Source organism: Panthera leo, chromosome B1 (assembly GCF_018350215.1).
Source record: "Panthera leo isolate Ple1 chromosome B1, P.leo_Ple1_pat1.1, whole genome shotgun sequence".
Taxonomy (NCBI): domain Eukaryota; kingdom Metazoa; phylum Chordata; class Mammalia; order Carnivora; family Felidae; genus Panthera; species Panthera leo.
The window spans coordinates 129923444-129938677 of NC_056682.1; the positions used below are offsets into that span (position 1 = coordinate 129923444).

At 34.4% G+C, this 15234-nt stretch overlaps 1 protein-coding gene across 5 annotated transcripts in view; it reads right to left on the reverse strand.

Annotated features, from left to right (window-relative positions):
• Positions 1 to 15234, reverse strand: part of CCSER1 (coiled-coil serine rich protein 1) — an 845941-nt gene that overhangs the window by 399910 nt on the left and 430797 nt on the right. For all 5 annotated transcript variants that reach the window (XM_042935884.1, XM_042935885.1, XM_042935887.1 and 2 more), the window contains one exon: positions 13704 to 13911. In XM_042935884.1, the coding sequence (XP_042791818.1) occupies positions 13704 to 13911 (208 nt within the window). The remainder of the gene's footprint in view (positions 1 to 13703; positions 13912 to 15234) is intronic.

Consider the following 15234-nt stretch of genomic DNA (forward strand, 5'->3'; position numbering starts at 1 on the left):
AGCTGGGAATCAAATCGCAATCTGTTTAACAAATTTAGAATTAGTATTAGAATAAGCTGTTTTTGTTTTTGCTTTTTAAAGGAGGTGGGGAAGAAGAGAGAGAAGGGAACTAACATTTAAATTCTCTCCATTGCCAGACACAATTTAAATCTAACCTTCACAATAAAATTTATAATAATTTTTATCCTCTTATTATATGTGAGGAAACCAAAAGCTCATTGAAGCAACTGAATAAAATAGAACAAAATAATATTTTTAAATTATCGTAAATCTAAGACTTGAATTCAGGTTCGCTTAATGGCAAATGCATGATCTTTATTTCACTATTGGTCCTCAGACTTTGTAATGATAATAAAATAGTAACTAATATATACTGGGCATTTGCTCTGTGTCCTATACTGTTCCATGAATTTTAAGCATATTAACACATGTAATATTCTCAACAAACCTAAGTGATATGTTAATGTTATTATCCCCAGAGTTTAACTTGCCTGGAGTCATTCAGTTAGTAAGTAAAGGCATGGGATTTAGACTATATGTTCTGGCTTCTAAAAGTAATGCTCTTAACTACACAACGCCTCCTCACTATACTTTAATCACCTCTTTTTGAAGTAGTATGGAATGATAGGCTCAGGCCAGAACCCAAATCTGGCCTTCTGCCTATTTCTCTAAATAAAGTTGTACAGGACTCCAGCTATGCTCATTTGTTTATGCTACATGGCTGCTTTCTTGCTACTTACAACTAGTTGAGTTGCAATGCAGACTTTATGGCCAGGACTTTACAGAAAAAAAGTTACCTGACCTCTAATGAAGACCATGGATAACAAAACAATTTACATATTTTTGAGGAAAGTGAATCAAATCTTTCTTGATAATTCATTATTCTTTTTAAACTTCTATCTCCTCATACTTACAGAAGCTGTCTAATCAAAGAGAATAAGACAAATAGATCTACTTTTTTTCTCACTTATTTGTTATAAATATAATTAGAGTCATTTTGATTTTATTAATAGCTACTCCTCTAAAACACAACAAAAAATAAACTATTTAAAACTATAATATTTTCAAGAGTAGATATCTGTATTTCTATTAGTAAATTTACACTAAAATAATGGCGATAGTTTTTTCAGGTTTCTATTTTCATTAAGGTTAAAATGAAATAATTAAGAAATAACTGCCCTCCATCTAAATGAGTCACTAGAGGCTAAAACACTTTTTGCTCTTCTGTAAACATGTGAATACTTTAAGGTTTATATTTCTTCCAAGCAATTGCATTATGTTTCTAAATGTGTAACGCCATCTTTTATACACTCAGTGATTAAGAACAGGCATTTTCACTGTAATTAAATATGCCTTTGTTTCTGATTTTCAAACAAAAACAAAACACAATTTCAGTAAAAATGTGTCTCAGAGGAACACAATCGCAGGCTTTCCACAGGACCATTTGCTTAAGTGGCTCTCTGTTCTCTCTCTCCCTCCCCCACCAGAAGTGTTGAAAGCTCAGAGTATCCCCTGGAGGTTCTGCAGGGTGCCATCTGCTGTGTGTCTGTTATGTTGCAGCCTGAAATTCTTGATGCCAGATTTAGCCCATTAAATTACACAATAGTATGTGAGTTGTATTACAACTGAGACATTAATGCTGGATTCATGAAGAAAAGGGAGAGACATGCATAGCAAAACCATATTAGTGGTTATTTGATTAATTACTGAATATGATTATAACAGGTTCAATGAGGGTGGTGTTCATTGTTTACATTACAGGCTACAGTCTTTTTGGACTCTTTTCATTTTTAAATAAGCAATAAAATAATACACAAGACCAGCAGACGATATAAGTACACATACCAGGAAAGAATTACCTGGCTGATAGGCATAGGCTTTCTTACCTTGATCCTGCTTCATTTTTATTTTGACATCAAATAAATATCACAAGATACATTGATGGCAAAGAAATAGCCAACATATTTCTGCAATTTTAGCAGGCAGAGGTAGTGTTGTAGGGGATGGGATTGGTGGACAGGAAGCCATTCAGTGTATGAATAATTTGGAGAGAGGAGAAAGACAAAGCACTAGCAGAGGAGGGGTAGCAGAGACACAGAGAGATACAGAATCTGAAGCAGGCTCTGGGGTCTGAGCTGTCAGCACAGAGCCTGACATGGGGCTCGAACTCATGAACCATGAGATCATGACCTGAGCTGAGGTCGGACACTTAACCAAGTAAGCCACCCAGGCGCCCCAGAAAGACTGAGTTTTTTAACGCAACATTAAACACATATAAGAAAATATTATATGTATGTAATAATTTTGAAGAAACATATACGGAAATGTACTGCTAATACAATAAATGTTATCTACAAAGTCCTCTGCCGGCTTCTCCTTAACTGTATGTGCTTACCTCTCTTCCTACCCATTATCTCTACATAGGTAATCTTATCTTGAACATTATGTTTAACTTCTTATATTTCTTCTCATGGCTTTACTGTATATTAGTATATTAGTACTATTAGTGTATTAGTATATACTATATATGTACAGACACACTAGTGTGTATATATGCATATATATATATTCTTTAATGATATATTATTTAACTTTGTTCATTTTTTAACTCTTCTATATGAATTTATCTATGACTTGGTTTTTGTACTCAAAATACTCTTTGTGGGACATAAGAATACATAAACATAAACCATTCTATCATATGAATATATTATACCCAGAGGGAGAGTAATGTGGTACAAGCGCTTTGGAAAAACCATATCATTGAGTAATTTTGAATATGTACTTAGTAATTCCATTTCTGGAAGAGACCGGATATTTAGGAAGAGACTAGTGTCTTGCCCAGAGTCACATGTACCTAGTGAGAACTGATACTCAAATTTGAGAAGTCTATTCCAGTATAGACTAGTATATTGCAATCACTATGCTCGATTGCCTTTGCAGTATAATAATCTTAATATAAATAACATTTTTCAAAAGAAAAATAACACCTCAATATGGAGGATACTCATGTAAAATGAATTTGTTTATCGTTCTTAAGTAGCCTAATAAAATTATAATATCCTTCCAAAACTAAACATGTCTTACTTTAAGATAAGTTTTGAAAATTATTTCAGGACATGTATTATTCATTTTCATATCCTCAAACACAGAGAGTAACACCTTATAAATAAATGAACCAATAATTTAACAACTGAGAACCTGGTGGAAATGGTTACTATTTCTATTCTAGGCTATTTATTTATTTATTTATTTATAATGTTTATTAATTTTTGAGAGAGAGAGAGAGTGAACAGGGGAGGAGCAGAGAGAGAGAGGGAGACAGAATCTGAAGCAGGCTCCAGGCTCTGAGCTGTCAGCAGAGCCCGACGCAGGGCTGGAACCCACAAGCCATGAGATCATGACCTGAACTGAAGTGGGAAGCTTAACCAACTAAGCCACCCAGGTGCCCCTAGGCTGTTGTTTTATAAATGAACACTTCTACTAGGTCATTTTACATACTGAAATTCCTAGTGCTTAGGTAAGTTACTTTTGGAATTAATGGATTTCCAAAATCCATTGATTGTTATCTTTTCTTTTCTTTTCTTTTCTTTTCTTTTCTTTTCTTTTCTTTTCTTGTCATACTTACTTTACAGCACCATCCCACAACTTGCCATTCTTGAAGCCATGTTCTCTCTTGACCTCTTGACATTAAAACTTAGTATTCTTCCCTTCTTATCAGATACTCTTTTTCTTGATTTTCCATCATTAAATACTGGAGCATCTTGCTCTGGTTTTAGATACAAGTTCTCTCTTCCATAGCTTTAAACGGAATCTACATAATCTTGAATACTCTATCTATATTTCTAGCCCTAATCTTTCTGGGTTCGTAGACATATTAATTTGAATTTCCACTTGCTACAGTCCCTATATTTCTAAATGAACACCTCCACCTTAACCTGGCCAAAACAGAACTTGTTTCCTTCCTGTCTCACACAGGTTACTCCTCTCCTACTCTTCCTAATCTCAGGAAGTAGCAAGAACAGGTGCCCATTACTCAAGTTACAAGTCTCAGTTACACTTGTTTTCCTCTTTCCATCACCACCCAATTCCAATCCATAGCAATTATTGTTGGCATTACTTTCAAAACACATAACACATATTTTTCCTTCACACTGCCTCAACTGCTACCACCATGATCTGTTACAATCATTTCTAACTTGTAAAAACCTTTCTTATATATTGACTGAAAACAGGAAATTCAGTTGACATGCAGTAGCTCTTTAGCCAGAGAATGTCAGTTTAAATGTACTGCCTCAGTTGAAAGTCCAGAAAACCATAAATGGGAACAATACTTCTATCTTTAGTTTCAACTAACATAACTTTTATTAACAATGATTAATAATGAATTGTTATTCAATAAATACAACATTTTGTCCTAGTAAAGAACATTTACTAGTATATTTCCAAGTATTTAAGAAATCTCTAATATTTGTCACCTGGCTTGACATAGTCTTTAATAATCACACAAACAAGGTAATTGCAGTAAGTCATATTCATGGATACTTTCCCCTACACTCTCAGTGTCATAACCTTTTTATTGTTTAATTGTCCAAATAACCTTATGGTATATTTAATAAAGTTTCATATGATGAAATAGAGACCCAAAACCTTAATCAACTTGTAGCAGCTATTAAGTGGCAGAAGTGAAAATCACTCCTAGAAGATCTTAATGATCTCAAATACCTGTGATCTTTACCATCTAATATATTTCCTCCAGGGGGACTTTGTTAGTGAAATGGGGCTGGGAATTAGGAAATGATTTTTCACTGCCTTTTCAAATCTTTTCTAGAGGACTATCAAAAGTTAAATAACAGAAGAGCCATGGAATTATTCTTCCCTTCCCTTCTTATCTATTTTCCAGATCAAATTTTATAGTCTTATAAAGAGCCACACCTCTTGTAAGCAGAATATTCTTATTCAGTAACCTATGCATTCTCAGTGAATCTAAGATATGCTATCGTCTAAGCCAGAGGTTACTTTGAGACGTATAAAAGTATAGAATGGGATCCCTTGTTTCACATGAAGATTGTGTTACACTGTTTTTTTAAACTTGTTACTCTAATGAAAAAGAAAATTAAGCTCTAATAACAATTTATAAGAATCAACAATAGTGCTCTAACTACATCTGCATGATAAATGGTCATACTTCATTTACAGGTCTCACAAAGGAAGAACAGAAATTCCACAAAATGGAAGCACTGACAGGGGAGTTATCAGTTATGTGATGACATTCCACATGGTGTCATATTAAGTGTGTAATTTGATGAGCTTTGATAAAAATACAAGCCTATACAACAACTATACCAAGCCAGATGTAAACATTTTTTTTTTATTACCACAGAAATTTATTAGAAGTAGAGCTATTCTGAAAGCTAGAAAGGTAGCGCTGCAGAATACCTAGTTTAGCCAGACAAAAGGTGTCCTGCTAGAGGTTTTAGGGTATGGCTCACAGATCCTCTCAACCAAACAATGACATTTTTTAAAGCTTAAGCAGGTTGTTCATCAGCTACTTCAAGTTAAAGGGTTTATTTTGAAGACGTTTGGTGATGTGGCTTTTGTCTAATGGAGTATCTAATGGAATATCTAATGGAATGGATGAATTCCTAATAAGAGTCATAAGAGATCTAAAAATAATTTAAGAGAATTCTATTCATAGAAACATTCCGCAATTTGGACTTAAAGGGACAGAAACATTACAAAATGAAGACTTCTCTGGAAACCAACATCTCCAAACACATGTAAGAATGGGATAACTATTCAGAAGCAAATAACGTGCTAACTTTATAAAACAAAACAAAAAAGAATGACTTGGAGGGTAGAACCAAGAGTACAGAGGGCAGACCTAAAAGCCATGAAGAATCATTCCCAGGCACTGAGGACTAAACAAGAAACTGCTAAACTATGCATTAGTTCACAGGTCTTCAAATGGAGAACTGAACTTGGATTGCTTTACTTAAGCCTTATCTACAACTTCACATGCCTTTACAGGAAAAGACTCTGATGATGTAATGGAATGATACTTTGGGTGCCCTCGAGGGGTAAATATACTTTGAATTGTGAGGGATGCATCATCATTGGGGTCCCAAAGATAGACTATTGTAGCTTGTGTAGCAAAGGCCACTTTTTTTTTTTTTTTTTTTTGTATAGTGATTTTTCACTTTTGTATAGTACCCTCCCACACTAATAGCAAGGCTGGCCTTTATTACCAACAAATTTCACAAAACTGATGATATGTTACTTCTGAGATGAGATTATAAAAGACACTGCTCATTTTTGTATCATGCTTTTTCTTTTGGATTGTCTTGGGACAAGACACTCTTGGGAAGCCAGATGGGAACATACATGGTGAGGAACTGAGGCTCTGGCCACCAGCAGTGAAGAACTGAATCCTCCTGCCACAGCTAATGAATGAGCTAGGAAGTGAATCCTCAAATACAGCCAAACTTCCATATGACCTCAGCAATGGCTGACATTTTGAGGGCAACCTCATGAGAGCCTTTCAGCCAGAACCAGTACATAAGCTGCTCTCACTGTCCTGACCACAGAAATCATAAGATAAAAACATTTGTTGTTTTGGACCACCAGATAATTTTCTATGGAGCAATACATAATTTTATTACAACTTTCTATTTTTGTATCCTTGAACCTGCCTAAATCCACGTTTTATTGTTCCTATTAGGCATATTATAAACTTTTTAATAGAATTCTTAGGGATCTGTCTATAAACCACCATGTCATCTACTGATAGAGGTAGTTTTACATTTTCTTTCCTATATTTAAGGTTTTAATGCTTTTGCTTTTTCTTTTTATGTTTATTTATTTTTGAGAAAGAGACAGAATGAGAGTGGAGGAGGGGCACAGAAGGAGACAGAATCCAAAGCAGGCTGAGCTGTCAGCACAGAGCCTGACATGGGGCTTGAACTCCTGAACCATAAGATCATGACTTGAGCTGAAGTTGGAAGCTTAACCAACTGAGCAACCCAGGCACCCCCATCTTAAGTTTTTTTTAATGTATGATAGAATTCAGCACTGAAACTCCTGGGCTTTTTCTTTGCTTTTCTTTTTTTTAATGTGAATGATTTTTCTCCTTCTTCTCCTCCTTCTCCTTCTTCTTTTCCTTCCTTTAATAATAACATCTATTTATTTAATAGAAATTGGACTATGCAGACTTTTACTTTCTTCTTGTGTCATTTTGGAAAATTAGATTTTTCTTTTTTTTTTTTTAATTTTTTTTTTTTTAACATTTATTTATTTTTGAGACAGAGAGAGACAGAGCATGAATGGGGGAGGGGCAGAGAGAGAGGGAGACACAGAATCGGAAGCAGGCTCCAGGCTCTGAGCCATCAGCTCAGAGCCTGACGTGGGGCTCGAACTCACTGACCGCGAGATCGTGACCTGAGCTGAAGTCGGACGCTCAACCGACTGAGCCACCCAGGTGCCCCGGAAAATTAGATTTTTCAAGAGATTTGTGCTTTTCATCAATATTGTTATATTTGTGGTCATACTGCTGTTAATAATATCACCTTATTTTCCTTTCAATGTTTTTAAGATTTGTACTGATTATTCCTGCCTTGATTCATTGATGATATTAGTAATTTGTGTTTCTTCTTTTATTTTTTCTTCTACGGTCTTTTTTTTTTTTTTTTTAACTTCTCAAAAAAAAACAATTTGGGGATCATAAATTTTCCTGTTTTTTAAATGTTTATTTTTTTTTAACATTTATTTATTATTGAAAGACAGAGAGAGTCAGAGAGTGATCAGGGGAGGGGCAGAGGGAGAGGGAGACACAGAATCTGAAGCAGGCTCCAGGCTCTGAGCTGTCAGCACAGAGCCCGACGCAGGGCTCGAATTCACAAACCGTCAGATCATGACCTGAGCCGAAGTCGGGCGCTTAACCGACTGAGCCACCCAGGTGCCCCTTAAATGTTTACTTTTGAGAGAAAGTATGTTGCCCTTGTGTGTGAGCAGGAGAGGGGCAGAGAAACAGGGAGACAGAATCCCAAGCAGGCTTTGCACTATACTCACAGAGCTAACATGGGGCTCCAATACAGGAACCACGAGATCATGATCTGAGCTGAAATCAAGAGTCAGATGTTTAACCAACTGAATCGCCCTAGGGTTCATAAATTTTCTATTATCTCATTTCAACTCTATTAAGTTTGTTCTTCATGTTTCTTTCTAGTCCCTCCCTTAGGTTTAATTTGCTCTTCTAGTTAACAAAAAAACTTAGATTGTCAATTATAGCACTTTCTTCCTTTAAAATAAACTTTTATTTTTTTACATATGTATTTGATTTTTGAGAGAGAGAGAGTGAGCAAGTGCACAAGCAAGGGAGAAGGACAGAGGGAAAAAAATGTTAAGCAGGCCCCGTGCTCAGTGGAAGTTCAATGTGAGACTGGATTCCATGACCGTGAGATCATGACCTGAGCCAAAATCAAGAGTCAGAATCTCAATAAACTGAGCCACCCAGGTACCCCTTAAATATAAACTTTTAAAACTATAAACTTCCTTCGAAGCATGGTTGCAATGCTATACCACAAAGTTTAGATTTTCATCTTATATTACCATCATTATCATCTCACTCAAATCACTTTAAAATTTCCCTTGAGGTTTGAAATTGATTCATGAGGTTTATAGTAATTGGTTGTTTAATTTCCAAGTATTTGATCTCTTGTTATTTTATCATTCCTGACTCCTGATTTAATTCCATTGTTCTAAAAAAATGTACTCCATAGATTTCTACATTTGAAATTTATTGAGACTTTTTTATGACCCAGCATGTACTCTGTCTTGGTGATGCATTTGCAAAGAATGTATAATTCTATTATTAATTGTAGTAATCTATAAATGTCAGTTAGGTTAAAGAAGTTGGTAATGTTCAAATATTCTGAAACTCTTCTGATTTCGTTTAGTTGTTTTATCAATTCTAGAGAACGGAGTTAAAATCAACTATGATATGAATTTGTCTATTTCTCCATCTAGTTCTGTCATATTTTACACCATAAATTTACAAGCTACTTAAATAAGCCATCCACATATATGATTATGTTTCCCTGATGAACTCTTTCATCAGTATGAAACATAGGTCTTTGATTCTGGTAACATGTCTTATTATATCTGACAGTACAGCCATTCATTTTCTTGTGTTTTTAGTTTTAATAGTACTTCTTTACCAATTTTTACTTTAAACAAATTTTTTAGTAAGCAAAAACAAACAAACATAAAGCAGATAGCAGAAACGTGATTTTGTTATTTTCAAGATAAATACAAAGTGAAGTCTAATTATTACACTGCTATCTGCATTTACATGGGTAATTGCTTGCTTTTGGTAAATTTCCTTACTTTATGACTTCATAATTGCTTTTCCTGTCTATAATTATCCATTGCTGGTGTTACTATTCTATAGGCTTTTCATTTGCTCTTGACATGTGCTGATAGAAAAAAATGTCAGTTATAAAATTGTTTGAAACAGGGGCACCTGGGTGGCTCAGTTGGTTGGGCGTCCAACTTCGGCTCAGGTCATGATCTCGTGGTCCGCGAGTTCAAGCCCCGCGTCGGGCTCTGTACTGACAGCTCAGAGCCTAGAGCCTGGAGCCTGTTTCAGATTCTGTGTCTCCCTCTCTCTCTCTGACCTTCCCCCATTCATGCTCTGTCTCTATCTCAAAAATGAATAAATGTTAAAAAAAAATTTTAAGTCGTTGGAATCATTTTACTGAAATATCTTTAAAAAAACACAAAAAAATTCTTAAATGTCCATTGAATAGTGATGAATGGTGAAGTTCAAAACATTCCAAATGTCATCATATATTTGTGAATTAAATTTATAATTAAAAATAAGAAAAAAATACCTTTGAAAATTTTGTTATTATTTTTGGAGATATTAAAATTAAATAGTTTGAATTATTAGGTTGTTGAGAAAAGAAAAAGGAAAATAAGCTTTTTAGTCAATTACCAGCCTAACTTTGCATGGTTTTATAAATTATACTGATTCTCAAATAAATGGTTCTCTGACTTTTCACATTGTTAGAATAGTTACATTGTTAGAATAGATTCCTCTCATGATATTAACTTTTTAAAATTTGTTTAACATTTTTCTAACTTTTTTTTAATGTCTCTTGATTCAGGAACTTTGCTAGGTACATTCCCAGGATTCATTTATTAAATATAAACTAAGACGGCATGGGTAGCAGTGGGGGATTACAAATGACCTTAGGTAAATATTCTTATTAGTTGTTATCTTTCTAGAAATTTATACTACTCATCTCACCTGAAATCTCTTCCCAGTAGCCCTCTTGGTTAATTACCATATACTGCAAACAAATTTCATGAGGGAGTACAAAAAGGAAACAGAGCAAACTAAAAGGAAACAGAACAGAAACTATCTCTGCAGGTATTAAACATTCTCTTCTTTTACAGCTAATAGAATTATGTGGAAAAAAAATAACAAAAGAGGAAGAAAAAAAATGGCATAGTTTCCCCGTTTGCTACAGTCACTTTTATCGCTAATGCTAAAAATGACAATAGAATTTCTAAGGACCCAAAGTCAGTCTTTTTTTTTTTTTTTTTTTTTTAATAAAGGTGTTAATGTTTGGGTTGTTGGGAATATGCACATGCATCTTAATAATGGTAACTTATCTTCAAAGAGGGGAGACAAAATTAAAAGTGTGAGGTTCCACTCAAAATATTCACATTTAGGGGCGCCTGGGTGGCGCAGTCGGTTAAGCGTCCGACTTCAGCCAGGTCACGATCTCGCGGGTCCGTGAGTTCGAGCCCCGCGTCAGGCTCTGGGCTGATGGCTCGGAGCCTGGAGCCTGTTTCCGATTCTGTGTCTCCCTCTCTCTCTGCCCCTCCCCCGTTCATGCTCTGTCTCTCTCTGTCCCAAAAATTAAAAAAAAAAAAAAAAAAAAAAAAAAAAAATTGAAAAAAAAAAATTCACATTTAACCTACCTCAGAATTAAAATTTAAGACATCAACAGAGCATCATTAGGAAAAACATCAAATAGGAGCATTTTTTAATGTGATATATTAAACTCATTAGTTCCTTTTTATTTTAAAAATCAAATAGTTGAGATCTTCTGCAGCTAAAAAATAATCTGTATATAAAAGTGGGACTACATTTCATAAAAATGTAACCATCAAATAAGAATAATTTTTCTATATTAAAAAAGTTTTGTTAATCTAAGATGAGTAATTGGTATTAAACTCAAATTAAGTAAGGAAATGTAGATTGTCATTTGAAAATTCCTGGTTTAGAGAACAGTTTTTTTTTTTTTAATTTATTTATTTAAGTAATTTCTACACCCAGTGTGGGGCTCTCATAACCCTGAGATCAATAGCCACCTGCTCTAATGACCGAGCCAGCCAGGTGCCCTAAGAATATTTAAATAAACAATTTTCTTTTAAGGCATTCATTATAAAAACAACTAGAACAGTTGCCAATGTTAATCAAATCATAATATTGCTTTTCGTGTTGACAATAAAGAATAAGACCCTGCTCTCTGAATGGCTTACCAAACATGTAATTATTGCTCATTATACATGAGCTTTAAAAATAAATTGTCTTCAGTTTCTTCAAATGTTCTTTAATGAATAAAAGCAGATGGAAGTATAAAGACAATTGCAATATATTCAGAACATTAACTCTACAGTGAATATCACTAAATATTTTTAAATTATAAAATTAAGTACACTAAGAAAACCCCTTGACACTTCCTGTATGTTCTTCCTACTTCCTTTTTACTTGTTGATTTTTTAATTAAAACTCAGACCAAGGGAGAGGTAGAAAGATGAATAAATGAACATTACAGACTTTGAGATTAATATCTTTTAATATAACAGCTGTTATTAAGCTTGCCTTGTTCAAAGAGATTCAGGCTGCATGTTAAGCCAAAGGTCAGGGAGATTTAACTAGTGCAGCAAAACACTTACGTTGTCAGTACAGGGACCTCATAGTCATACATATAGTGGTATGCTGTAACTACTTAATAGGCTTACCAAAAACTGGAAGCCCTAATTTGTAGTATTTGTTAATTTCTGTGGCATAATACTCCCATGTGGCTGATTTCAAGTTGCCAAAATGACATAAATGAATCTAAAATTGGAATAATATGCACAGTAACTTATATTTTCACATATAGAGCCAATAGATGTAAATAAATGCATGAGTGTAGTTAATAGAATATAGTAAAATAAATAATAAATGATAGGTTTTGAGTACAGATTACCCTTCTAAAAATATAATGTGCTTCATCATAAGCGTATATAATTTAATTTTATGATGGTCCTTAACTGCCAGCTCATAAAATTCCTGAAATTCTAACAGTGATTGAAAATAAAACCACTACTCCTGCACCCCACCTGCATAGATTCTAGCAATATAAACCGGTATGGAATGCAGATATTTCTTCCAGTTTTTACTTTAACATCTGACAAGAACACATGACTGAATAACCCCAATCGTCTATGGCATCATTTCTCTTAAATTCCCTCTCTCTTTCTGATTCCATTCTGGCCTCTAGCAGTAGCTGCTAGCATTATTATCATTACCCATGTGTTATTAGTGGTCATCTTTGTAAGGAAGCCATGATACTACTCATTCTAAATAGTTATATTTTCTGTTCTTACATTATTTATTATCATCTCCTACCAAGACAAATCAATTGAACAATAATGGGATATAGTAAAAAAGTGACTTTGAAGTCAGAAATATCAACCTGCTGTCTTGAATTCACACCTAGTGGAGGAAAGATATTTAACATTTCTGACGACTCACTTTACATATCTAAAATAATGTTAATGTGTATGCTGTTTATAGAAATCCCCCCCAAAATAGATGTAATTATAAAAATATATCCATGGGGCGCCTGGGTGGCTCAGTCAGTAAGGCATGGACTTCGGCTCAGCTCATTATCTCATGGTTAGCGAGTTCCAGTATCAGACTCTGTGCTGATAGAGCAGAGCCTGCTTTGGATCATCTGCCTCCCTCTCTCTCTGCCCCTCCTCTGCTGGCATGCATGCACACATACTCTCTCTCTCTCTCAAACATAAACATTAAAAAATAATATAATCCATAACATACCTAAATCCTAAAGGATGGCTGATTACTGGCCTTAAAGATGAAATAATCCATCATGTATTCTCCTAACAAATTCATCATCTAACAGCACAAATGTAGAAGGGCAACTGTATTCAGTGGGTAAAATCAAACATTCAGATTACATTTTACTAGACTGTTTTTACTGGAACAAAAATGACTAAACTACTTTTATGGTATCATATAAATAAAGCCTCAGTATCATTAAAATGAAGTCCATTTAATAGGTCTCTCAATAGCTTTATAGCAACATAGAAATGTAACTTAATAACTGATGCCTGTTTCTCTTTAATCCACTTTGCCCAGGTTTGGTGTCACTTTATTCTTTTTTTTTTTTTTTTTTCACTTCCTTCATAGAATCTTAGAATTCTAGAGCTTAAGAGTACTTATAAACCAGAGCTCCATGCCCTTCATTTGACAAAGGAGAGCGCTAAATTGCAAGACAATGCCTGACCTCTGCTCAGTGTCATTCACTTAATTATTGAAAGAAGTAGGCACTAACCAGTCTATAGACTCCACTGTCTACCAGCACTGAGAGACATTAATCTTAGAGTAAACCATTAATTACCTCTTGAAGAACTCTCTTCATCTTTAATAATAATGTCTTGACAGCTGTGCAGTCCTGTAACATCAATCTGAAAGGCAGAGAGTCTAAGCCTCCATTTTCTTCCACACCTTGCAGGGGCCAATCTGCAGATGGACTGGGGGGCATTCGGCTCATATGGGAACACCTGACTTCCTGATCAATGTCTTTTGTTAATTTCAGGGAAAGATTCCTAATAAGAAAAAAAAGAACAAAAAATTACAATGTAGCATATTCAAAGCAGTATTTTTCCAAGTTGTTGATCAATGTCAGTAGTGAGCTACAAAAAAATTCCTTGTGATGTGTATCAATTCCTCTTAGTATTAGTCTTTGAAAATTCTGAGACCCTTTGTCAAAATGCCCATGTTAGTGTCTTCTATCCTATTTTCTCTAAGACTGATAAGAATAAAATGGAATATAAAATTTAGATTTCACAGTATGCATAATAGTTCATTTACGACAGAATTTTCAAAAATTTATCAGGTTTTAGTTGTGAACTACCCTGGTGTCTGGCGCATATTAGGCTGACTCAGTAAGTAAGCATATAATTGAAGTTGAAAAAATGAATACGATAATGAGCGAATGAATAAAGCATAAATTTTGGTAATAATCTATGCAATATGTCATCTACATACACAAATTTTTCTGCAAGGTGATCTGTTATGCATTGCAAGGCTGCCACCCATGGTTCAAAATTTCCTAACACTCTTACAATAAAGTAATTAGGCGCATGTTTTTAAAATTCCTTTTAGTTAGATTGCTATTTCTTTGAACCTCTTTGTCCAGTCATATATCGAAACATCATTGAAGACTGACAAACGTTTTAGAAACCATACAGGTGTGAAGTTCCGTGACTAATTTCAGGAGTTTACTGAGGTTCAGTGGATTATAGTTTAACATTTACAAATCTAAGAATCTCTATAATTTTCAGATAGTTAAGAATGGGCTATATACAGAAATTCATTTAGGAGATAAATTAGCTATTTGTTTTATACTTCAAAAGACTGAATGTATTCATAATTCCAACAAGAGACAATGATGGCATTTTTTCACAATTATACAAAACATCCATATTGTGTCCAGCGAGCAATAATGGCTGAAGTTGGATAATAGGATACAGGCTTACAGGATATAGTCACTGACCTCAAGACGCTCATCACATTTATTAGTAGGTGGTACTGAAAGAATATCAGTTACCTTGAACAACATGGATTTGAACTGTGTGGGTCCATTGTTTTTGATAATTATAGTACATTATATAAATGTTTTTTCCTCAGGATTTTCTTCACAACATTTTCTTTTCCCTAGTTTACTTTATTGTAAGAAAACAGTATATAATACACATAACATACAAAATATGTGTTAATTGACTGTTACTGATAAGGCTTCTGTTCAATAATAGGCTATTAGTAGATAATTTTGGGGGAGAGTCAAAAGTTACACACAGATTCTTGACTGTGCAGGGGGTCAGCACCTCTAACCCCTGGGTTGTTCAAGGGTCAACTGCAATATTCTT